General features: G+C 43.4%; 1 protein-coding gene across 26 annotated transcripts in view; it reads right to left on the bottom strand.

Annotated features, from left to right (window-relative positions):
* BIN1 (bridging integrator 1) overlaps nt 1–24,553 on the bottom strand; it is a 108,722-nt gene that overhangs the window by 51,948 nt on the left and 32,221 nt on the right. For 25 of the 26 annotated variants that reach the window (XM_033161636.1, XM_033161645.1, XM_033161692.1 and 22 more), the window contains exons 2-3: nt 9,073–9,153; nt 610–664 (exon numbers count right to left, since the gene is read on the bottom strand). In XM_033161636.1, coding sequence (XP_033017527.1) covers nt 610–664; nt 9,073–9,153 — 136 coding nt within the window. Of the gene's footprint in view, nt 1–609; nt 665–9,072; nt 9,154–10,731; nt 10,755–24,553 lie in introns of those variants that run through there. The other variant, XM_033161769.1, reaches the window with a different exon arrangement.

Here is a 24,553-nt window from a genome sequence, read left to right as displayed (position 1 = left end):
GAAATGCCACATAGGGCAAATCCCTTGATAGCAAGTGATCCCGGCATTTGTAAACACCACTGGAGTCTTGTCTGAACATTGTGTTTTTGTGGCATGCACCCAGGGGATGGGAACTTTCCATGCTACATTAGAACGAAGTAGCAGCTGCCCCTGACAGATATTTGCTGTCCTCCACTGAAAGTTCCTGTAACTGCTTAGTTCTATATGTGTAGTTTTCTCTAGTTAATGCAGACACTGCCTCTTGGCAGGTATACTGGAGTGGCCAGTGTGGTGGGGCAGAGCACTGCTGCTTACCTGAGCAGGGTAGGGAGGGGTCAATGCCCTGGTGTGGTTGGGACTATGTGGGCACAGTGGCATGGTCTAATCCAGTGTTCCCTCTGGTGTACCCATACAGCCCTCACCTCACTTCCACCTTGCCCCATCCCAGAACTGTCCAGGTAAGTAGCAGCAACTCTGCTGCTGTTGTGGGAGGACAGCTCTGTGGCATCACCCCACCATGCTGGACGCTCCTGACACCAAGAATAAAACACACACACGTCCTGAGAGCATTTCTAGAATCGTCTTCTGTGAGGAGAATGACATCACAGCAATTTTTTTCCCTGGTGTTACCTTTGACTGAAGCCAGGTATGTCCGGAGATCCTTCTGCAGCTTGCTTCCCTCTGTCTGAAAAGACAGTAAACGAAACCAGTAAGCAGGCTGCACAACAGCAAAATAAAAAGGCAACAGTTTGTTTCCAGGCACAATTAATCAAAAGTGCTGGTGTTGATCTTTCAAGCTCTAAAGACAGGGTGGGGAACCTGTGGTCCTCCAGATGTTATTGGACTCCAACTCCCGTCAACCCCAAGCAGCATGGTCAATGGTCAGGGGTTGTGGGATTTGTAGTACAACAACAACAGAAGGCCCACAGATTCCCCAAGCCTGCTGCAAAGATCAGGATGCTTAGAAGAACAGCCTTCTCCCCTGTGAACCTGCCTAATCTCTAGGATCAACCTTTCACTATGCTTTCACCATGGGAGTGGCAAACAGAGAGAGGGCCTTCTTAGTGGTGGTGCTCCATTTATGGAACACTATCCCCAAACAAAGCCTTCACTTACCAGTATGTGCCAGGTTAAGACCTTTTTATGATGTCATTTTATTAATCAGAGAGTGTTCCCTTATTTCAATAGTTCTATTTCAGAGAAAGGCAAACAAGAATGACAACCTTAATTTCATCAACTACAAGCACCGCCAAGTACTTGGCAGCCAAAGTAGGGCCCCCAGTTTGATGCTGAAATGCAACTCCTTTTGGGGGGGGGGGGGTCCTTTTCCAGCTTTGATTCTCAGACTTCACCAGCATTTCCAACACCTTTCAGATATGGCAAAACCCTCTCCTTTCCCAATGGTTCTGTCTTCATAACTTATTTCCAAAGAACACAAAGGATAGAGGATCGTCATGTGCTGGTTCCCCTTTCACAGCTATATTTAACAAATGGTTGAGCAGGATTTTCTGCCACCACAAAAGCAGCTGCAGATCTTCCAAAAGGAGGATGCAGAGAAAGGGTGGGGTGCCATGGTCTGACAGTAGACTCATACATAATATTGCATTTCAGTTTTTCTTTCATCTCAGTAAAGGGGGCTTTAAAGAGAAGAAACTCACAGAACATCTGCCTCAGATGCTACTAAGCTTAGGAAGGCGTTTCCTACTATTATTCTCCTATTTCAAGTAGTGCAGTTAAGTAATCTTAGACTAAATTTAGACTCCAGACTTACTGGTTGTTTGGATGGCATTGTATGTTATTTCACTTATTTTGAAATAAGTGAGAAAGTCATGTACAGAGGGTCCCTCCTGCTCATTCTACGGAATGGGGCCCTGCCTGGATGGCTGCCCTCATATCCTGCCCCATTTAATGGCACAACTGCCTGTCTCTTGCACAGTTACATCATTTACCTCTTCAGATTGCAAGCTGTCATTTCACAGCAAATCCCAGCACATCCTCAAAGTCCTCGCAGGGAATGAATAACAGCAGCAGCATTCATTTATTCACCCATCACAAACTGACACAGAGGAAACATCACAACTTGGCTAGTGCTCCAACCCAGTGTTTACAGTGAAAGGAAAGGAGCAGGGTGGATAAGGTTGTTTAATCAATCCCAGCAGCTCACAGTTGATTCCCGAGAACAGATTTGCTATTTAGACTGTTGATACAAACATTTTCAGCTAGCAACTTTGCTGCTTTAAGGAACCCTTTTCCATTCTCGAAATCTTCCACCCTTCGATCACAAGAGAGGCTCATTATTCCTGCACACCCAAATGTCTCTGTGGCTAAATGAGTACCAAAAAATTAGAAAGTTAGAAGGGGGGGGTTGGAGAAAGAAACTGCCTTCCCCAACCTGGTACCTTCCAAACATTCTGGACTTATGGCTCACATCAGCCCCAGTCGGCATGACCACTGGTTAGGAAAGATGGGAGTTGTCGTCCAAAACTCTGGAGATACCAAGTTGGGAAAGGCTGACCTATGGAGAGCAGATGAGCTATGGCTTTGACCAAAGTAGGCTGTAACCATCTTCTCACTTCTCTAACCAACAGAAGAAGTCCATGCATAACATCATTTCTAGCATTCCTCCCTCCCACAGAAGACCCTAGCTGGTGCTCTGTACACAACCACAACTCTCTCTGTAAGTCAAAAGAACATGCTGGGAATTATTTTTAGCACTGATGCTTTCCCTGCCAACCACTCCCACAAGCAGGGAATGTCTGCATATGCAGCTCACCTGTTCCCTGCCAGCAGATCAAGGCTGCCTCCCTGCACAAGCAGAGCCTTCAAAAGCAGCTCCAGGTGTAACAGAAAGAGGCATGAGAAAACTGCTCGTCACGTCAGCAGCTGCCGTGCACGAAACCAGGATCAGTTCTTGATAAGCATCCATTTGCAAGCACTCTGATACATAAACATTATGTGCCACTCTTAATAATATACACCCCCGAGAAGTCTGCAGTGAGAATTTAAAAAGTCAATGAAAACATAAGAAAACAAATGCAAAACACAGGCTCTCTTGAAAGGAAAGTGTAGGCAATGGAATAAAACTACCGGTATTTGTGAAAAACATAATAGTTACAAGCCTAGTCTCTAAGAGATAGCAAAGTAGGCACCAAGTCAGTTTGTTGGATGGGAATTTTACAATCAGTGTGTCACATATGAAAAAATCTTGCCCCTGGTCACAACCCACCCTGAGGATAAACTACATAAGAAGCTACTTTATTCAAAGTCACACCATTGGTCCCTCTAGCTCAGCATTGTTTACACCAGGGTTTCCCAAACTTGGGTCTCCAGCTGTTTTTGGACTACAGTTGCAGGTGCTCTACCACTTGAGTTATGGCAATCCACATCTCTCTCAGCTGCATTCATATCAGACTGCTGGATGCTGGTATCACACATTGAATATATCTTAAAATAGCTTTCTTGGATCCCAGAATGAAACCTGGGATCTTTTGCATGCAAAGCTGAAGGAATGCAATAGGTCAACATCTGGGGAGGCTGAAGAGCAAGCTTTCCTTAAGGTACATGCTTTTACCATAATGCTAATGGGGCTGAGGTAGTAGCAGCTTTATATGAATATTAAGCTTGTGCCCGGGTGGCGCTGTGGGTTAAACCACAGAGCCTAGGGCTTGCTGATCAGAAGGTGACAGTGAGAGCTCCCGTTGCTCGGTCCCTGCTCCTGCCCACCTAGCAGTTCAAAAGCACATCAAAGTGCAAGTAGATAAATAGGTACCGCTCCGGCGGGAAGGTAAACGGTGTTTCTGTGCACTGCTCTGGTTTGCCAGAAGCAGCTTAGTCATGCTGGCCACATGACGCAGAAGCTGTCTGCGGACAAACGTTGGTTCCCTCAGCCTATAGAGCAAGATGAGTGCTGCAACCCCAGAGTCGTCCGCGACTGGACCTAATGGTCAGGGGTCCCTTTACCTTTACCTTTAAGCTTGTGCCCAAGGTGAGCTTTGAACTGAAAGCCAGTTTGGTGCCATAGCTGAAGAAAATGAACTGTGAAGCAGAAGGTCCTTGGTTCAAAGCTTGCCTCTGAGCAATGAATTTATAAGCCACTCTCTCAGCCTCAAGTTGCAATCTCCCCGTCTCCCTTCAATACAGGGATATCACTGTGAACCAGTAATACTGACCTATGTTCCTAAAAGATGTGAGGAACTCTACATATGTACACAACAGTATTAACTGGCCATCCCAGCAGATACTTTTTGCCACTATAATGCTATGTAAGCTATCAAGAGCAAATCACATCTAAGCAAGCAATTGCAAGTGGGTCGGTGCCACAGTTGCATAAAAAAACTAGATCACCCCACAATGCATAAGGAGGAGCCAATATTGCCCATGGATTGTCAACTTCAGCTTGGGAATATATTGTAATTGGAGCAGCTTGTTTTCTGCTCTTTGGGCTTAATTATTCATGTTTCATTGCATCAATTTGGATACAAGAGGTGAACATTAATCAATAATTTTATAAAAGAGCAACAGGTAGATGCAAATAGCTACTGGCTATTATGTTTTCTGAAAAACAGTTCTTGCTTCTTTTCCCCTGTAGCCCTTGGTAAAACACAAAATCTGCTCTGCACCTATAGTCTTGATCTAGTCTTATGAAGTCTGTATATTGTCTACTCTGTTTACACTGCAGACTGTGGGTCTTTTAAAAAAAATCATGCTCTGAAACATCTTTTCTCCTCCTGTGCCCCGATTTTTACAATTTTACTGAAAATCATTTCCGGGAGGCTCAGAAGCTTGCTCACTACTCTGTGACATTTCAGTTGGGTCTTAATAAAATGTATTTATACACCTTTTGCCCTGGGGGGTGTTTCTAATGGTGAGAGGAAGCATGCAACTATCTGCAGGTTTTTGTACAGCAGCTTATTCTGGTGGAAGTAGCGCAAAGGACAGTAACTGAATGCAGATCATGCTAGGAGGAAGAATCCTCCTCCTCCTGACCATCCCCAGTTGCGCTGCTCGTCAAACTCCAGAGGGGCCTGGGACCACCGGAATGTTAGCACCGCTGCCAAAAAAACAAGTCATGTTCGGCTTGTGTGTCACGTAGCAAAGTCAGCCTCTAAGCAAAGAGGGAGGGAGATCTCGTGCCATTCGCAGAGTAAAAAGGAAGCACGCTTGTCGTTCTCTGAATGGACATACAAGGTATTTAGAACAAGATTCCCCCCCCTTCCCTCCCCATTCAGGAAAAAGAAAAAGATGACAGCACTGTGCAATGAGAGAGACAGCTAAGTTTATATCCCTTCCACTTTCACAGCAGACCATGTGCCTGCATGGACTGTAACAAAAAGAGACTCTCAGCCCAGGGCAAATCAAAGACAGCTGCCTGTCTTCACGGGAACACAGCAAACAATCGGTCCATTTTGCAGTGGATGCCCAGAAGCCATTTCCATCCTTCCTGGGATACCAGCTTGAATACAGAAGGCTCTTTAGCTGCACCGGATCAGCTTTCTTTGGTGCTCTAGTTGCCCCAACTATAATTCCGCGGTTGTGGAAATAGGCTGCTGCTTATAACAGCCAAAGTGTAAGCAACCGGCTTGATGAACAATCAACATATACTGGGCTATTTTATACTTACACTAGCAGAAGTAAATACAGAGACCTGGGCAATCAAGCAAAAAATTATCCACAGAGATCCATTTGTTGAGTGGGAATTGTGCCCCTTTTTACATGTAGAGGAGAGGGAGAGGGAGAAGAAGGATTGGGCAGCCACTTGTGGTCTGATCACAGTTGGGAGTGTGGGGCAGTCCCAGCATCAACAAAAGCCCTTGTTGTGTGTGTGTGTGTGTGTGTGTGTTTTAATACCCCGACTTTCCCCCCCTGATGGTACTCAATGCAGCTTACAAATAAAAACAAGAATCACTAAAAACATAAATAATAATTAAAAAACAAGCAAACATAATTAGAATTAAAACTATATACATATATAAAATATGTTTAAAACATACAAATAATCACAGAAAAGCTGCTATTTGGCACCAGAGGGAAGCTGACATTTCCCCTCTATTCATTTAAAACCTTGTCCACACCATCAGTTTAGAACAATATATTTAGTAGTGCTCTTACTAATTTGCTGCACATCAAAATGGAAGTGCTCATGTTTCAGAATTCTTGCATTTTCCTACCCATCATGCAACTTTCTCCTGGCAATAAACACACTTCCTCTCCCAGCTAACACCTCCACTTGCGGACGTAATACTCAGACTCTCCGCTTGGTTATTACAAAAGGTTTTATTCCAGAATTTGCTACATGGCCTAAACATGCATCAAGTTAGAAGGTGCACACTTAGCAGATTATTGCAAAGCTCTAGGATACATGGTTAGGTGTAAGCAAAGACATTGTCTCAAGACGTGACATGCCCCCTGAGCTACCCTTCTGAAGAGCAGGGCGGGCACAATCATTCACAACAATCCCATCCTGAGCCGTGAGAATGGACAAGGAGGCACGCTTGTGGCTCTGCTCATGCCACCACAACCAGCATCACATCCTTGTAAGACAAAGTCAATAGTGCAAGTTCACTGTCTGACCTAGGGGGGGAAGCGCTTTGCTAGCAAGAGGTGGGGCAGAGCCCGGTTCAAAAACCTCTCTCTCGGCACTCAGGACATCCACTATCACTGAACTTCCTCCTGGCAAGCTGCTGGGACCCTCCCCAGAATTGGTTTCCCGACTCACATCCTATTCTTCCTTCCCATCTGACCAGCCCTGCCAAAAGGTCTCCATAGGGCTCATGAAAATTACTACCCTCAAGACTGAATTACTAAAACATGCTCTTTATGGAAGTGGGTCTGGTCTGGAAGCTGCAGCTAGATTGGTGATGGGAAGAAGCTACTGCCAACATATTATACTTGTGTTAAAATACGTGCAATGGCTTCCTATTTGCTACCAGGCCAAATTCTAGTACTAGTGTACAAAGCCCTGAATAACTTAGTCCAGAGGTTTTCAACCTTTTTGGGTCCATGGCTCCCTTGACCAACTACATCCTTTCTGTGGCACCCCTGTGGGGCTCAGGAGCCCAGTTATGTAACCCCTTGCCTGCAGAGCCGGCAGCCACTCACCCCTTTTCGAACACCCTCCCTTGGGGAATGTTCCCTCAGCCTCCTCTCTTCTCCCTTCTCCTTGGGAGTCCTCTGGACAGCTAGTCTCTTGAGCTTCCCCACCTCCCCCAAAGAGAGGTGCCTCCTCACACTAACCCACAGGGGCCTGGGATGCACCCCCTGGCCAGCCCCAGAGGCACCATTCGCCTGAGGAGCTTGTAGCCAGGGTTGCTGCAACAAACAGCTGTGCAAGCCTTTGGGAGGCAGAGATGTGAGAGGCCATCAGAGGAAGGGAGGGAAGGAAAGAGGAACAGAGGCCAGTGTTGCCCCTGGCACCCCTGACCATCATTCAAGGCACCCCAGAGTTCCATGGCACACTGGTTGAAAACCACTGACTTAGTCTAAGGCCCAGGACACATTAAGGACCTCCTCACCATGTATTTCCCAAGTCGATCACTAAGATCATCTGGAGAAGCACTGTTAATGGTCCCCCATGGACCAGAAGCATGACTCATGTCAATAAGAAGTCATGCTTTCAGTGATGGTGGACAAGCACTGTTGAGTTTCTGGAACTTTGTTAAAACCATCTTATTTCAGGAGGCCTTTGTACCATGCTTGCTTCTTTGATTTGTGTGTGTGTACTGTATATAGATTTGCATTTACACTTCTGATTTTTAAGTTTCTGAGGCTTTACATTTTTGTGGTTTAATGCTGATTTTAAAATTTTGTATATTTTTGTCATTGTATGGTGTTTTGAGACCTAAATACTGAAAAGCAGGATTTTAATTTTTTTAAGGATAAATACTATTGCAAGTACTGCATAAAACAAGTCTGGGGTATATAACAGCAGGCACCTGCCAGATTCACATTACTCGTCTGCACTGCAACGTCCCTGCTGCATTGTCAACATTTGTTTATAAGGTTTATAATAACCACAGTAGCTGCATGTTCACACAGCATGTGGCACTTTAGTACTGAAGTCTTCATCTACTTGAAAAAGCCTTGCAAGCAACAAGGTCAACCCCCGTCCCACAGTTGCCTGCCATTTCAGGACACTGTGAGGCAAATTAAACATTCCAGGCAAATGCACTGAATAAAGCCCCAACATTTAAATCATCATCATATCATATCCTCAATGAGTTAGACAATACAGGATTGCCTTGGGAGGCTGCTATTTTGAGTCAAGGGAGGCCGTTGCTGAAGCCTTCCTCATCACACACACACACAAATTGCTTTGCTCAAAATTTCCAAGCTGCCTTTCTACATGAACTTATAGGTTCTGAAAGAGGCTAGTTTTAGCTTTAGCTTTGGGGTTTTTTTTAAAATCATTTTCAGGGCATTTTTACATTTTACATTTGCATGCTGCACATGCATAACCAAAAAAAAAACAACCTGAATTTATTTCAGGTTTTGTCCAGCAGCCTTTTCCTCACAGTGGCCAAACCACCTCTGACAAAGCCACAAGGATCTGTTTACTGTTGTTTCTTTCCTATTTGTGCTCTCCGCCATTGTGCAAAGCCAGCTCAGAAGTGCTTGTGCAACCCCACTGAAGAAGATTGCTAACAGCTTCATGGTGAAGGAGGGACAGAACAGTCTGTTGCATCTTGGCCAACAGCCAGTCTGTTGCATGCTGTTCATGGAGGAAGACCCCTTTCTTCCGCCAATTGTTAGCACGGAAGCCAAGTTAGTTGGTGAAGGAGAAACAGATCACACCATCTCTCCTTTGCCAACCTGGATGAAATTCCACATATTTCCCTCCATGGTTAAATATGGAGGCTGTAAGATGGGGTCCCATTTCATAAAACAGATTAGTAGTACTGCCTTAGAAATATAATGTAAGAATACGGTGAAAATTGAAGTTATGTTAATACATTTTCCTCCTACTGGCATCATTCTCACCCAGCCTCAGTTCCAACTATGAGTCCGCCCATAGTATGTGAAACCCTTTCAAGGATACACTCATCAAGGGTTAAGGAATGGTCAAGATTGACTGTTCATATATTTGAAGTTGCTTACCAGTTGCTTGTTGAAGTTATGCACACATTGTTCAAATTGCTCGTCTTTTGTTTCATCAGCTTTGCCAAGTTTCTGAAGGACCTGCACATGCACAGAAAAAGAGAACAGACAAGGGCATTGAAGTCACAAAATCTGAACATTTGTAACCAATAAAAGACAATTCAAGAGGAGGGGGGCACAGTTTCAGATTTACTGAGTGGCAGAGAACAGGGGTCAGGTTCAAACATTGGGAATGCTGCTGTTAAAAGATTTCAGGAAACAGTGCAGGAAAACCCCTCTGCTTGGAGAATTTGGATGGCCACTGCCCATTGCAGAAGACAGTACTGGATGAATAGAGTGACTGCATGTCTTACTTTACTGTGAATAGTCCTCCAGTTTGAAGGGCTTTAAAGCAAAAAGGAACCATAAGAAGGGAGATGGGACCTTGGACAGCAAAAACCTTGCAGTTGGCCATCAACAGCACTGAACAGCAAGCTGAGCTGTCGCACAGATCAGTCCCTCTCATTATGATGAAATGTATTGCATTTCTATATCAATTATAGGAACGCCTTCTAAATTTGCATATAAGCATATGCAAATTATATGCAAACAAGCACCCTCCTTTTTTTGGGGTGATGCATAAATGGCCACCCTAAGGGCAAGATAGACCAGTGGTCAGTCTTGATATAAGGCAGCTTCCTAACATCAGTAGTTTTCTCTGTGGTTTTCTCTCCTGCACCACAAAGTCAATGTTTAAATAGTTAGAAAATTTCAGCTAATAAAGTGGTACTAAATACAAAACTATAGAGTTGCACTTCATCTACTTAATTTTACACTGCAGACCAGTTTACCAGTTCTTTGGAAATGCAACATAGAAATTGAAGGGGGTTCAGATGACTCACAGACTATATTTCTCATGCAAAACTTATTTGTTCAGCCCTTGGCTGGAGAAGAGTGGTACTGAAAAATCTGCAGAACAGACAATATAAACCACTGTGCAGGTCCCCCAAGAGAAATTTCAGTTAATCTCCTCTCACAAATAGACTATTTTATGAAAGAGGAAAATTCATATGCTGGAGGCATAAATTTTATCTTCAGATTAAAATAAAATAATTAGAGTTTCAGCCAGAACTGGAACTAGCTTGGGAGAGAGTCCTGTTGTTATCATTCTGCCACCAGGAAGGCTTGGAATAACCATGGCAACCAGCCAGCCTCTCTTAGTACCAAGAGTCCTTTTTAACAATCAAGTTCACCCACCATTCCAGGCAGAGTAAATCTTAATCAAGACACTTTATTTATCAGCCCTTCCCTTTTAACACTCTTGATTCAAGTGGGTCACTGAAAGTGGAGTTGCCCACACAGCTAACCCAAGGCTGTTCAGCTTGAGTGGCTGAAGTGGGGGGGGGGAGCAGCAAAGGACACGAACAGTAATGTATGTAGATAACTTCAGCTGCTACAAATCACACTTAGGGCTGCTTCACACTTAGGGCTGTTGCGGATGTGCATGTAAAATATTTTACATGAACACCTAAAAATGTTACCGGCTGATGCAGCTCATGCGTGAAATCATGAAGTTCCACCTATGAGGGAACTGGTACGGGCAATGGCTAATCAAGCGGCAAACCCAATGACACTTATCCAGTGACACATAATGTATGACACATAATATTTGGAACTGACCTATGGAGAGAAGACAGTTTGAAGAATCCTGCAAGATCACACACAAGGCCCCTCTACTCTGGTATTCTGTTTCCAACAGCTTGCCAACCAGGAGCCTATGGAAAGCCCATAAGCAGGACATACTGACAACAGTCCTCTCTTGCTGCTCTGCAGCAACTGGCTATTCAGAGGCATGCTGCTTGTGATCCTTGCCATCATGACAAGTAGTCATGGATACGTTCAGCTGATCCAGCACAGCTTCCTGGTTTGTAGGGGAAACTATAGTTTGCCACTTTCAGAAGCACCAACAAACTATGGCTTCCTGTTAACCAAACATAGAAGCTTCTAATCTCTTCCAATTACACACAGAGGAAGGGGGGGAGTCATTGCCAGTCTTCCACACTACAGCTCAGACATCAGAGTATCATCTGAGTGCACCCATTCTCCTTAGAGTGCATTAGTATTCCTGCTCTTTAGAAACTATCCGTGTGTGTGTGTGTGTGTGTGTGTGTGTGTGTGTGTACACTCAAGTTTCCTTAAGTGCTACAATGATTGATGAGCAAATCAAGTCTGAGAAGATACAATGTGGGCCAGCTGCATGTTTGAAGCATTCCTGGAGGGGAAAGTGGGGTATCAGTACAGTGGTACCTCGTGTTACATACTGTCCCCCTTACAAATGCTGCGGGTTATGCGCTCCGCTAACCCAGAAGTAAATGTTTGCCCTGGGATGTGAATGGACGTTGCACTCTGGCGGCGCGGCAGCAGTGGGAGGCGCCATTAGAGAAAGTGTGCCTCATGTTAAGAACAGTTTCCTGTTACGAACAGACCTCTGGAATGGATTAAGTACGTAACACGAGGTACCACTGTATATAAAGAACCTCCTCATTCACCCAACATTGATAACAAATACAGAAGATGGTGACCACCTCCTTGTTTTTTGGCATGACAGAGCTCAAGACACAATATCAACTATTTAGGCCCTACTTAGAGATACCTACTTCACACTCTAAGAATCCCTAGTATACAGGCACGGAATTTAGAAAGAGATCCAAGATTCCCGTTCATTTCACACTGTCATTTTGAATTTAGTCATACATGCACACACATATAGACAGCGGATTCTCTGTAGCATTGCAACATGCATCACAAAGCACTCAGGTTTCAGAGTATCATTCTGTCCAAGTGTGCAAAAACATCACTGAAGACCAGTATTTAATCACTGAGTGGGTGGCTAGCTAAGCAACATCCTCTGCAGAAATTGGAGCTCTCCGAACTCAACCAGTCTGGAAACACAGAAGGCTATGTTTGCAGGGAATGTGATATGCACTTGGCCACCAACTTGTGTTTCCACCATGCCTCTTATAAATCCACCTAGCCTTTTGGGGTTGGAGGAGGAAGTTCTCCTGCTAAAGGCCTTGCAGACCCATTTTTTTCATAGTTCCCTTTGGAGGCTAATCTAAGTTATCAGATGCCATTATTCCAAGGCAAATGGGTTATTTTGTTGGTATGCCAACTTGTTGGAAGTTGTTTTTTCAACTGTTTTAGTTGGTTTTGCTGTTAGATTTTATGGATTTGTATTTGCACATGTTTGCAAACCACTTTGAGAAGCAAATTGGCTTTAAAAAGCAGTCTAATAAATATTAAACAGAATGCAAACTGCACGTTTTGAAGACTATTCCTGAGACAGCATTTTTAAAGCTGCATTTTGCATGCATACCATGCATAAGAAATCAAAGGTACACAATTGTCTGCTACTCCTTTTTAATAATTGGAGGGTAACAATTCATGCTGTGCTCTTGCTCGCTCTTGCTCTCGCACACACATCACTTCTGTTCATCACAACTGCTTGCAACCTTCACCAAGGTTGCAAACAGCCAGGCAGGTGAACTCAGCAGCTATGCAGGATCAATCTGCCAAGTCCTTTTCATTTGCTCCACACATCCCCTGATCAGGCTGAGAAGATTAAGGTTTATCTGCACATACTGTATTTAAAGAGCCCTCAAATCAATTTTCTCATAGCAATACAGCATTACTTGACAAAGTTTACAGGGCATATCACTTTGCAAAGAGGGAGCAGGGAAGAATGGGGATAGTTAAGTGTGTGTGTTTTCACCTCTTACTCCAGAATGCATTTGAAAAGCCAAATCACAAAATTTCAATCCTTTCTAGGAAATGCACAACTCTGGATAAGGGGCTTAGAGAGCTCCATGTTCCATTAGCTATCACAATAAGAGGCAGTAAAATCAAACTCTAAGAGCAAATTCTGGTAGCTCTTTCAAAATATTGAGATGGTCATATTTATAGTTTCACACTAAATACAGAATGTGTAAAAGTAAATGGTAAAGCTGAAAGGAAATAGAATGTGGTTTTTTTAAAAAGATTTTAAAGCTTTGTGCCATAGTCCTTCTAGGCAGCAGTGTGTGGGCTATAGTTTGGAAAACCCTAATGCAGAGTCTTCTTTGAGAACACAGAAGGAGTTGCACACTTCTTTGGCTCCCAGCTACCACCCTCAATTAGAACAAGGGAATAGCTAATACAAAGAGCCATTTCAAAAAGCATAGGCTGACTCACAGGTAAAATGATCAATTATAAACTGGGGAAAGGGTCATTTAACCAAGATAAGAATGCAGAATGTTACAAAAGCTCAAAGGTGACACAGAACAACCAACTAATGTAGAAAATGCAGCCATAAAAACAGGCATGGAACAGTATGCTGAAGGTCTATCTAGGGCACATGTGTATGAGCTCAAATAGTCTGCATGAGCTCAAATTTTATGTGAAGCTATATCCCAAGAAGCCTGATTAATTAATTACTATGTATTTGTAATAGTTCAGCTTTGAGTTTGCAATGGTTCAACTTAGAGGGCCAAATGAGATGAAATATGAAATTGGTCTTTCCGTTTTAAAACATGGACAGTTTTGTTTTTTAATGCAAATTGGGATCACAGCAAGTGGGGAAGAAGGAAATTAACATTTTCCTCCCCTGCCATGGTCCTAAATAAAATCATTTCTGGGAAACTTCCTCCTAATGCAAAATAGCAGCTGCTGAGGGGCAAGTGCAGAAAAAGAGGAAAGGGTTAAATTTCTCTGCCTGCTGCAAATTCACAATAGTTACCATCCTTCTGTCCCAAGAAACTATTATTTACAAAACTTCAGGACTGGGTTCAGCCAGCTTTAACTAAATACTGAATGTAACTTCTCTTCACTCCAAAACCAACTAGGACCAGGGTGATTTGGATTCAAATTCCTACTCAGCCATGAAGCTAAACAGATGACCTTGCTCTCTAACCTACCTCACAGGGTTGTTGAAACAGGAAGCGAAGGATGAGACCAAGGACAAAAAGAGGGTTGAGAGAACTACCGTATTTACTTGAGTCTAATGCGCCATCTAATGCGCACCTCAATTTTCAGAACCTTGAAACCAAAAAAAAGTGTTTGCTGGAGAATTTAAATGTGCCATCAAATCTAATGTGCACCTTAATTTTCACAGTGCAATTTTGCCAAAAAAAAAAAAAATGGTGGGCATTAAATTTGAGTAAATAAGGTATGTAAGGATGGTGCCCTGAACTTCTTGGAGGAAGGGTGGGATAAATCTGAAATAAATATGTATTTTAGTCGTATTCAAAAATAGTGTCAGAAACTCCAGTATATAAGCTAGGCACCAAATGGCTCCTTATACCACAGTTAAGGTTACCCAAACGGAATACCTAGTTGACATTTTGGGGCCAGGTGGCTTGAAATACTTATTTTTCAATACGACTTTTCGGTTCCTTGAATTCATTCTCATTGTGCAGATAAAATATAATGGATAGAATTCTACAGGATGTGTTGCTAGTAGGGGAAAATAGTCAAGATCCAAGGATCCCCAGGCATGCACTTCCAGATGATGGAGACATCAGCCATCATCCTGGCACCCGGGCATCTTCATTTGGTAACAAAGTGGCTGATAGCCAGGTGCAAAATGCACCTGGTGAATTTTGAATGCTTTCTGAAAACCGCACAGGCTATACCACTTCTTGCAACTGCTGACTTTCTAAGAGACAGAATTCAGGCTTTATATGTTACCAGGTTCTTAAAGGGAGAGTCCACTGTAAGAGTGTGTAGATCAGAATATATAAAGTACTGTTTGTAGGCATGCATGATGTGCAAAAGCCCTGAAAAGCCTTGAATTATTGGGGGGGGGCACAGTTAAATGGCTCTTTATCTCAGGGATTTCCAGCAACTGGAAGGTAAAACTACTATTCCACACCCTGTGCCTCTGTGATGATGGTCAACGCCTTATATCACCCTCCCCCGCTGTAAGGTTCTCAGGTGTTGCTCATGAGTAACCAGCCAAAGTCCGTGGCTCTTTGCTATAAAGCATTTATTGTGCAAATATATACAGTGCTGAGCATCAAAGATCACGTCTGACTCATCCTAGTTCAGAGTCCGGAAATGAGTCCTTCCGGTTTTTGGACCAACATAAAAGCCACGGAAAACGGAATCCCCTATCTCCCCTGCGCTGAACCCCTCTGCGCAGTTGGGGCACCGGAAGAGGTGCACCTTCCCTTGATCCTGCTTGGCATGAGGGCTCTGCTACCCTGCTAAAGCCCCTGCCTCCCCGCAGTCCCTCTTCCCCACTAGAGGGATCGCTGCTGCCCCCACTGGACGATGAGGAATTGCTCAGGATGACCGGACGGGGTTCCCTATACTCAGAGCGTACTGACTCCACGCTGCTCTGCGATGAGGGTGGTTCCCTGACACCCAATCTGGTGCCCTATAGTTATTTCTCACTAACCACAGCCTAGCATGGCTAATGGTCAGGGATAGTCAGAGTTGGAATCGTATAACATCTAGAGGGCATCAGATTGGGGAGGGCTGCTATCCCACTTCAGGCCATTGCCATATTTTGCATGTGGAAGGGCTTTCTATGCAGGATCTGCTCCTAAAAAAAAATTCAGACAGAATTCAAAATCTCTGCAAGGGGCTCCTCTTGGAGAGACAGATGATGCAGCAGATATTTGGCTCCAGCATCAGGAGAAATTGCCATTCAGAGGGAGGGAAGGGATGTTTGCTGTGCACACACCACGGCAAACAGGGAGGTGGTGTTGGCTCTTGACAAGAGGCAGCACCCAACCCCTGGGAATTGGAACGGGACCAAACCCAAGATGAAGTGGGAGAGTTCCACTGACCTTCCCACCCAAGTGTGTCCAAATCAGATCCAGACAGATCCTCGAGATAAATGTTTGGTACAAAACCTTTTGCTGAAGCGGCAGATGGCAAAGAACACAAGCGACATCAGTTATGTGTGTCCGCTTTGGCCACTAATGAACTGTGAGCTCATAGGATGACATCCATCCCCTGGAGAACTAAGTGCAAGTGGTGTCAGATTAGACCTTTCCCAGGCAGCTATTGGCGCTCTGCTCTCCCCCATCCTTCCCCCTGCGTAACGCCATCGCGCTTAATCTGTCGGATCATTGCAAAGCCAGATAAAGTTAGTTAGGATTGAAACTTCAGGCTCTTTGCAGCTATAAATGGAGCAGATTTGCCCAAGCAAAGACAGTTGATGGAAAGAACCTAGAAGAAGTCAATGTAGCCCCCAGGACTGACTCACAATGGCAGGAATTAATTTTATGCTTGGAGGAGGAGGAGGAAAGGGAAGGGGAAACACATAGGAGGCTGAACCAATGATCTGGTTGCATTTAAACTGTTGAATAATCAACAGCTCCTTGCTTCTGCCACATTCCTCCTGGTACCTTCCATTTACCTAGAGAACTGCTGGAAGTTTTAACACCCAGAGATAAGCAATACAACACAAAGCCTGCAATCGCCCCCATATCACTGATGCAGTGTGAAAAATAGTGTTATACCCATTTTGCAGATATGGAAGTCTATTAGCAGGATATGACTTTTCACCTCCAATATCCTGGAACATCCTGGAATTTTCAATATGGGTTTTGGCAGAGACTTCCATAGGTCAGTGTTTTGTTTTGTCTTGTTTTTTGTTTTGTTTTTTGTTTTACCCAGGATGCTCATGGTCTAAAACCAACATTCATAGCATAAGAAGCTGAACAGAAATTCCACTGATGCAAATAATTAAGAGAGACCAAGACAGCAAATTAATCAATAGGTTCAAGACATGCAAGACACCAGCATCTTCACAGACATTCAATAGAGACAAAGGAAATGCATATGGGAGAGGGAACAACAATATGGTGACTTGCTCTACCCCCTGACCTAGAACTTCAGAAGAGAGCCTACCTGGGTCCATTGAAATATATCTCGGGTCCTATCTATGCAAGCAGGATTCCCACATAAGCTTTATCCACATTTTGGTGAATGCACAGGGATCATAATGTTCAGAAACTTTAGCTAGCGCAGAATTCAGTGCCCAGGTTGCTCACCGGGGAAAGATGGTTTTAACACATTACACCAATCCTGGCTCAACTGCACAGCTCCAATTTGTTCCCGAGACCAATTCAAAGTGATTGTTTTGACCTATGAAGCCTTAAATGGCTCAGGGCTGCCATACCTCAAGGACCACCTCTCCCCACATAAACAGACCCAGACCCTGAAATCGTCATCTGTTGCTCATCTTTGTGTGCCTCCTCCATGAGAGGTCTGGAGAGTGGCAGCACAAGAATGGCACTTTTCTGCCGTGGCTCCCCGCTTGTGGAATACTCCCCCCCCTCCCTGAAGGCTCACCTCACACCTTCATTATATATATTTAGGTAGCAGGTGAAAACATTATTTGCCCAGACCTATGGCCTTTTAAATGTGCTTTGGATGTTAGAGGGGTTGTTTTTAGGGGGGGTGTACACACACACACACACACACACACACACACACACACACACAGTAAACCACCCTGTGAACTTTGGATATAATATAGTTAATTATTATTGTTATTACAATGCTGTTTTACACACACACACACACACACACACACATTTATTTCATCCAGATTGAACATCAGTTCAGGCTATCAATATTGAGTTAGAGGGTTTGTGGACTGGAGTAACAGGATCTTCCGGCCTACTGCATCTACTTCTGGGATAAAAAATATCCTTAAGAAAATGCAGCACAAAATTCTCCAGGTGAGGAAATACTTAATATGAGGCACACACCTTGAATAATTTTCCCCTTAAAAAGCTAAGAAGCTAGACTGAAGTTTTATTTTAATTTATTTTCCTGACTCAAAATAATAAACCATTGTAACTTCTGAGAATATCTTCTGTTACAAAGATACAATGTGGGGATGGTAGCCATTTCTAACTGTATTGATGGTATAAATATTTTGCTTGTCTTATCTTACAAAGGAGTGCTTGTTAGCTGTATTTTGAGCAAACAATAATTTTCTGGAACTGAGATTACCACAGTAACATCAAGGCCCCAAGCTCAAAATTTGTTGTTGTTGTTGTTGTTGTTTTATACCCCGCCTTTTTTCCTGCCAGAGCCTCAGAGAGATGATTATCTTAGGATGTTGCAAGGAGCATCTTGTGGACAGTAACACTAAAGACTAATGGATTTGTTGTGGCATACGCTTTTGCAGCAACTATCTACCTACCCAGTGGTGGGACTTTCAGAACAGCTTCCTTTGTCACAACTACTAAACCCACAGAGAGGGGAGGATCGATTGGCCTTTTGAAAGATGCCACCAAGACTCAAGATGCACTCAGACATGGGAGATTATTCCATTCGTCTTCCTGGTTATGATGTTAGCACTTCTGTTTGTTCCAGTTTCTAATGTTCCTGGTACATTACATTGCCCTGTTGTGCTGTGGAAGTGTGGCTTTTTCATCAGTGCACAGCCATGTAGCACCAAATTTCATTCACACCTGCGGTGTGACACAATGGACATCATGGGACATGTTGTCATCCTTTATGGGCATGTGTGTTTCTGTTCCCCAACTCATCCCCCATGCGCATGATGGAAAAGAACTGTATGCAAGAATACTACCCAGCTTGGTCACATGCATGGTCCAAGAAAACAGTGGGGAAATTACAGCGCAAAACTCCCACAATTTTCCAGGTTAACAGGACTGCAAGCAGATTCTTTCTGAAAGCAATTAACACGGAAATGAGCAGTAAACCATCCACTAGATTTCTGGAAGTGGATTTTACGTTGTGTGAAAGATGACATAAAGCATGAAAAACGTCAGATAAGGCAACATTGGGAAGATGGAATAAAATGCCATCTGAACACAGCCTCATTGTGATTTGTATCCCTGCCCTAGTTTTTCGAAGAGAAAAAAATATAGGGGGGAAATCCATCTGAGCATGACAAATCTCTTCTGAACTACATTTTCAAACAATATCTAACAGCTTTTGAACCAGCAGGTGTGTGTCTTAGATAGGAATAGCTGCCGTCTTTTTCTGCACTGCTTCAACACAAGCAGAGGGCTCTGTCATAAGATATGAAGCCGACCCTGTCCAACAGTGCACCTTTCACCTTCATAAAGGCCTCAATCCATCTTGTGTAGTTTTCTGATAAAGCAAATTTTATCTGACAGCAGGAGAAAAGCTTCAAATGGCCTTTGGGTCATGCCACAGCATTGAGCTGGCTCGGAAAGTGGCACGGAAAGAACATTAGGTCAGACAGGCAATTAGTCCCTTTGTTTCACCCACCCACCTTGCTTTCCTTTTACCTACAAAATACGGGGATTCCTTCTGAGGGTGACCACAACAATGTCTAAGGCTGCTGCTGCCCCCATCCCAGGAGACAGAGGGTGAGATTCAACATTGTGCTATGGCGAATGCCCCATTGGTGCAAAAAATTGCAGCTTGCCAGTTGAAATAACCCCCCTCACCCCCCGTCCCACTATTTGGGGGGTGGGGTTTTCTGACACACACCCCAACTCAATCTCAGGGGGCGTGAAGAGGAAGGGGAAAGGCCTGCTGTGCAAATGGGAGCTCTCATGCAGGCCTTGTGCTGACTGAACTTGACAGGTGAATCCCACTCAAAGCCACAGCGGAGCAAAGGGATAAGGCATCTTCTTGCATTGCAGCCTACCGCCACTTAGTAAATGACACAGTCCAGCTATTTATTTTGAAAAGCTGCAATTTCCCCACCAATTCAGATGCCCAACCTTATAATGATCATGTCTCTCCAGAAGTCCCTGTTGCTATAGACCAAACATAATGGCCTGGGTTCACACATCACATTAAAGCAAAGGATGGCTAATGTTGAACGAGCAAATATGCAGCTGCACAAAGAGAAACTATCCAGCTTAAGGGCCTTTTTATTAAAGCAGATTTTGTGCTTTCTCAGTCTTCCAAGTACAGCTAACATCTCATGTAAGCCACATGGTCACTATTCTTCTAAACCACGCATGTCCAACAGGTAGATCGTGACCTACCAGTAGATCACTGGATGTCTTGTGGTAGATCACTGGTAGATCACTGGCTCCCCCCAAAGAAGTTCAACAACTTTGGCTCCCCTAAAAAAAGCTCAACATTCTTGCCATGCACCCCAAAAAAGCGGGGCTTTCCTCCTCCGTCAAAAAAGCTCAACTCCTTTGACCTGAACCCCTAATAATGGGTCTCCCTCCTTCCTAAAAGAAGCTCAACAACTTTCACCTGAACTCCCAAAACAGGGCTTTCCTCCCTAAAAAAAGCTCAACAACTTTGACCTGAATCCCCAAAAGGGGGTAGATCACTGCCAGTTTTTAATTCTGAGTAGATCACAGTCTCTTGGGAGTTGGCCACCACTGTTCTAAACCTACTCAATATAAATCCATGAAATTATTCAGTTTTAAATTGGGACTGATCAACAGTACATGCGTGATTTCCTAGTCAGGTAAAAATGAAATCTGATCACGCATTCACAGATTGATACGACTCAAACAATTTGTTCTAATTAAAATGCATCGTTGTTTCTACACTGTGGCAGCAGGAGCTACTCGCTATCAACAGTCAAGTGTTCTATAACCTGAATTTCCCAACATCAGTTGTAAGTGCTGTTGAAAATTCAGAAGCAAGAACCATGTAAAAATATATAACTTTTTGAAGGAGATAAAAACAACAGGCTGTAAACAGGGAAAAGAGAGAAGACCATGTTTCAATATTTAAGTGCCAAGAAGACAGAACAATGTGATTACCTACAGCCACAGGTTTACAAAAGTAGGAAAACGTTTTCTATCGAGGGCCACATTCTCATTGGGCAATGTGTTACAAGGAGCAATGGGCAGAGGGGCTAAGCCAGTGGAGGGCACTGGGGGGCACCCACCCCTTTTTCTCTCCCTTCCTTGGCACCTGTGTGAAGTTCTTCACTTCTTTATACGGAACGCTTTCTAACATCAAGAGCAATTTTCCAAGCACTTTCATTGGGAGGTGGGGGGATTGAGACTGGCAGACATGCAGTAATGCCCACATGAAATAACCAGAGGTCTCTTCTGTTCTTAATGAATATTGAACACAGGATTTAGAATGTTAATGGAAGTTTAGACTTAAGTGAAGTTGGTTTCTCCTTTTTGCCACTAAAATAGGCTTGTTCCCGATTACTGGAGAAAATGCCTTATTTTTCCAACACCGGCCATAAGAATGGTAGAGGCAGTAAGCAAAAGAGAAAAAGGCTGTTTTAAGCCTGTGATCTTGTGTCAAATTGGTTTTCTAAATTAGGCATTGACATTTCCCTGAACCAATGTCAGTCTCTCAGGGAAGCCTCAGTTACTAGGGCTGTTCACGTTGCATCTAATTATAGTTTTTAACTTTGGAGGGAATAGACAGAAGAGGATTACAGAATGGTTTCTGGTGCTTCCTATTCAGCTTTCTCACATGCTCAACATGCAGGTCCTCTTCTGGAGAATAATCTTGATTGTATACTCCTGGTGGGGGGGGGGATATCCAAGAAACAGTTCCTCAGTCAGCAAAATTATTATTACTATTATTTGAATTTATATACCACCCTCTACCCGGAGGCGTAACAACATTGTTTTCAGGGCCTAATTCATAAAGAGACAGTGAGAAGGATTCAAGCTTACCTAGTGTCACCTGAAAAATATGTTTTTATATGTGTTGGTAGCCACCCAGAGTGTCTGGGGCAACCCAGCCACATGGGCAGGGTATAAATGTTGTTGTTGTTGTCGTTGTCGTTAATTTATTCCCATTGTTACAATTTTTCACTTTGGTACACATCTCCCAATTTAAACAAGCATTGCACAAACAAGCAACTCAGACACATGCCTGTAAACTATAACTTCATTTCTTTCATTAAATGAGTGGGTTTTTATTGACACACATTGTGTTTGCCAGCAATTAAGCAAAGTGTCACTGCATTCTCCATCCTTACAGGTACACATTAAACATTAAGCTATAGCTGCATCCTAATGTAATCTGCTATTTGAAGGCGGTTTACAAAATAAAAACACAAAAGTACATAACATAGTAACATATAGGGGCACCATCTATGGAGGGTGATGGGGGCCAGGGACCCCCAATACTTTCAAGAAGGGGGCCATCCCCCTCCCATTTCCCCAGTGATTCTCAAAAGAATGCACCAGTATGAAGATGCTTGGCCCTGCCGCATCCTTATGAGGATTGCCAGGGACCCGGCCAGGTGAACCATCTTCACCCCACACATCCCTTTGATGGTCACCAGAGCTCCTTCCCGCAATAAGTTAAATAGATTTTGTGAAAGGCTGGACACACACGTGTACAACCTTCCAAATCGGTGTTTTCAACATTTACAATTCTTGCTAAGAAATCTAAAGAAGCATGTTGCAAATCCAGTATCTCTCCATTTCCTGCCTTCTTCCTGCAGGCCCAGTTACAGATTCACTCACTTCTACTCTCCATAAATATTTTGTGCTCTCAGATAACAGAGATCTGATTTAAAGATCAGCAGGTTTTATTTTTGACAACACTGGGAAAGGGCTCGATTACCAAGCTTGGACATGAAGCCTTGTTTGCTCAGTTCTGGGTTCGAAGGGTGGCGACAGATGCTGAATATATTACATGCAAGTGGACAAGAGCTGTCATTGCCAGATGGACTGGAGTGGAGCAAGACACAATGGAAATCTTTTGCTGCTGCAACTCAATAGGAGCTCTGTTGAGAAATCCCCAGTATAGTTTCTCTTTATCTCTGCCACCTCATTGGACATACTCATTCGGGTTTGTTGTTGTTGTTGTTGTTGTTGTTGTTGTTTAAAAAAGGCATGTCAGAGAAACAACAGAGAAATGATTATTTTAATTCATACAACAGAAGAGGGTCAACGAAAAAGCCACAGAGCTTCATGAACTTCTCATAATATGGATCTTCTAAAGAAATGTGAACCTCAAAGGCATGGATTCAGAAGCATGTGTGATAGTGGAGGAGAAGAGGTTGCACTGAACTGTCTGTCTTACTTGAGAGGGAGACACACACACACAAAAACTTCTTTGAAATATTAGAGATTAGCTGTGGTCTATCCCCACCCACAAAGGAACAGTATAAAGTTATCACTAAAAACCTCAGTGTGTATGTTCAGGAGGAATACAGAAAACATGAGTGAATGGCAGGATTAAAACAATTATGAAGATAAGCAGGCATAAGCCTCATTCTTGCACACTCCTTCCTTTGTTGTTGTTCAGTCGTGTCCGACTCTTTGTGACCCCATGGACCAGAGCACGCCAGGCACCCCATCTTTCACTGCCTCCCGCAGTTTGGCCAACTCCTTCCTTACCTTCCTCTGAATAGGAGGGGAGCTTTAAAGCCCTCGCTTTGAGTTAGCTGCAAGTCATAGGTAGTCTTTACGTCACAAAACAACAAACTACAGTTTGAGACTAGTTTTGATATTCTGTTTTTTTGGTTAAACTGTAGCTTGTGATCCTAGTTTATAGGCAAAGCATGGTTAGAACAAACTATAGCTGGCCACTGTGTCTGAATGTGGCAAATTACAATTTGCTTGAAGCATGGTTTGCCCACAAATCAGGATCTGAAGCTACAGTTTGAGCCTGGTTCGGGGGCAAACCACGGTTTGGGCAAACCAGAGTTTGCTGTATTTGGAAACAATTAAAAACTATGATTTTATACTAATTCAAAGTGGATGCTTCTAGCCTTCTATCCTCCATCCATAAGAAGCTAAGAAAGAAGTGTGTGAAGTCAATGATCACACCTGATCGTCATCATGAAAACACATATTTTGTCATGTCTGAATTCAGCCTCCTTGAACAAGGAAGGCTTTTTCTTCTTTTTCTGCAACTCATTGGTAACATGCCAAAATATGTTATGACCTCTATTCTGGATTTAGAGAGGTATCACAAATGCATCCAGGTCTTATTTTGGATGGATTAAGAGGGATGACAGCACTTCCTGATGTGGTTCTAGGAAATGCCCAGAACAGCAAGCAAGGACAATCGATTCTTCAACTTTTCACCTACATGAGACCATTACAAACTTGTACATTTGTATTTTGGGGCACCATATAAATTGACATCAGAACTAAACAGCATAATCAAAAGCATGCTGGATGAAGAATTCCAGCTCACAAATGTGCCAGGAAGACTAAAGAAACAGAGATGCTGAATTACGTTGCCCTCAAATGAGTTTAGACTCTTCCCCAAAAAAGTCTAACATAATGTTATAAACTGGAGATGCTGCATTATCTTGATGGACATCATCTGACAGCACAAAATGTCCTTAGCTGTGCTTCAGTTTCTTACATAAGCATCAGGAAGAGTTCAACATAGCATTTTGAATGTTCACAATATAAAACTGTTTTTGTTTAGACTGAGGTTACAAACATTCATTAGACTATCTCTGTCATCAAGGTACACGTATTGGGGCATTTACACCAAAGTAATTGCCACCTGCCCTGCGATTATGTGCAGAGAAGGGTACAGTCATCACATGAAAGTGTCCTGATGTAATCTAAAGAGTTGGCTC

The sequence above is a fragment of the Lacerta agilis genome, chromosome 1 (genome assembly GCF_009819535.1).
Source record: "Lacerta agilis isolate rLacAgi1 chromosome 1, rLacAgi1.pri, whole genome shotgun sequence".
NCBI classification, from domain to species: Eukaryota; Metazoa; Chordata; class Lepidosauria; order Squamata; family Lacertidae; genus Lacerta; species Lacerta agilis.
Note: the sequence above shows the minus strand (reverse complement) of the source record. Positions and strands in the feature narration are given on the sequence as shown.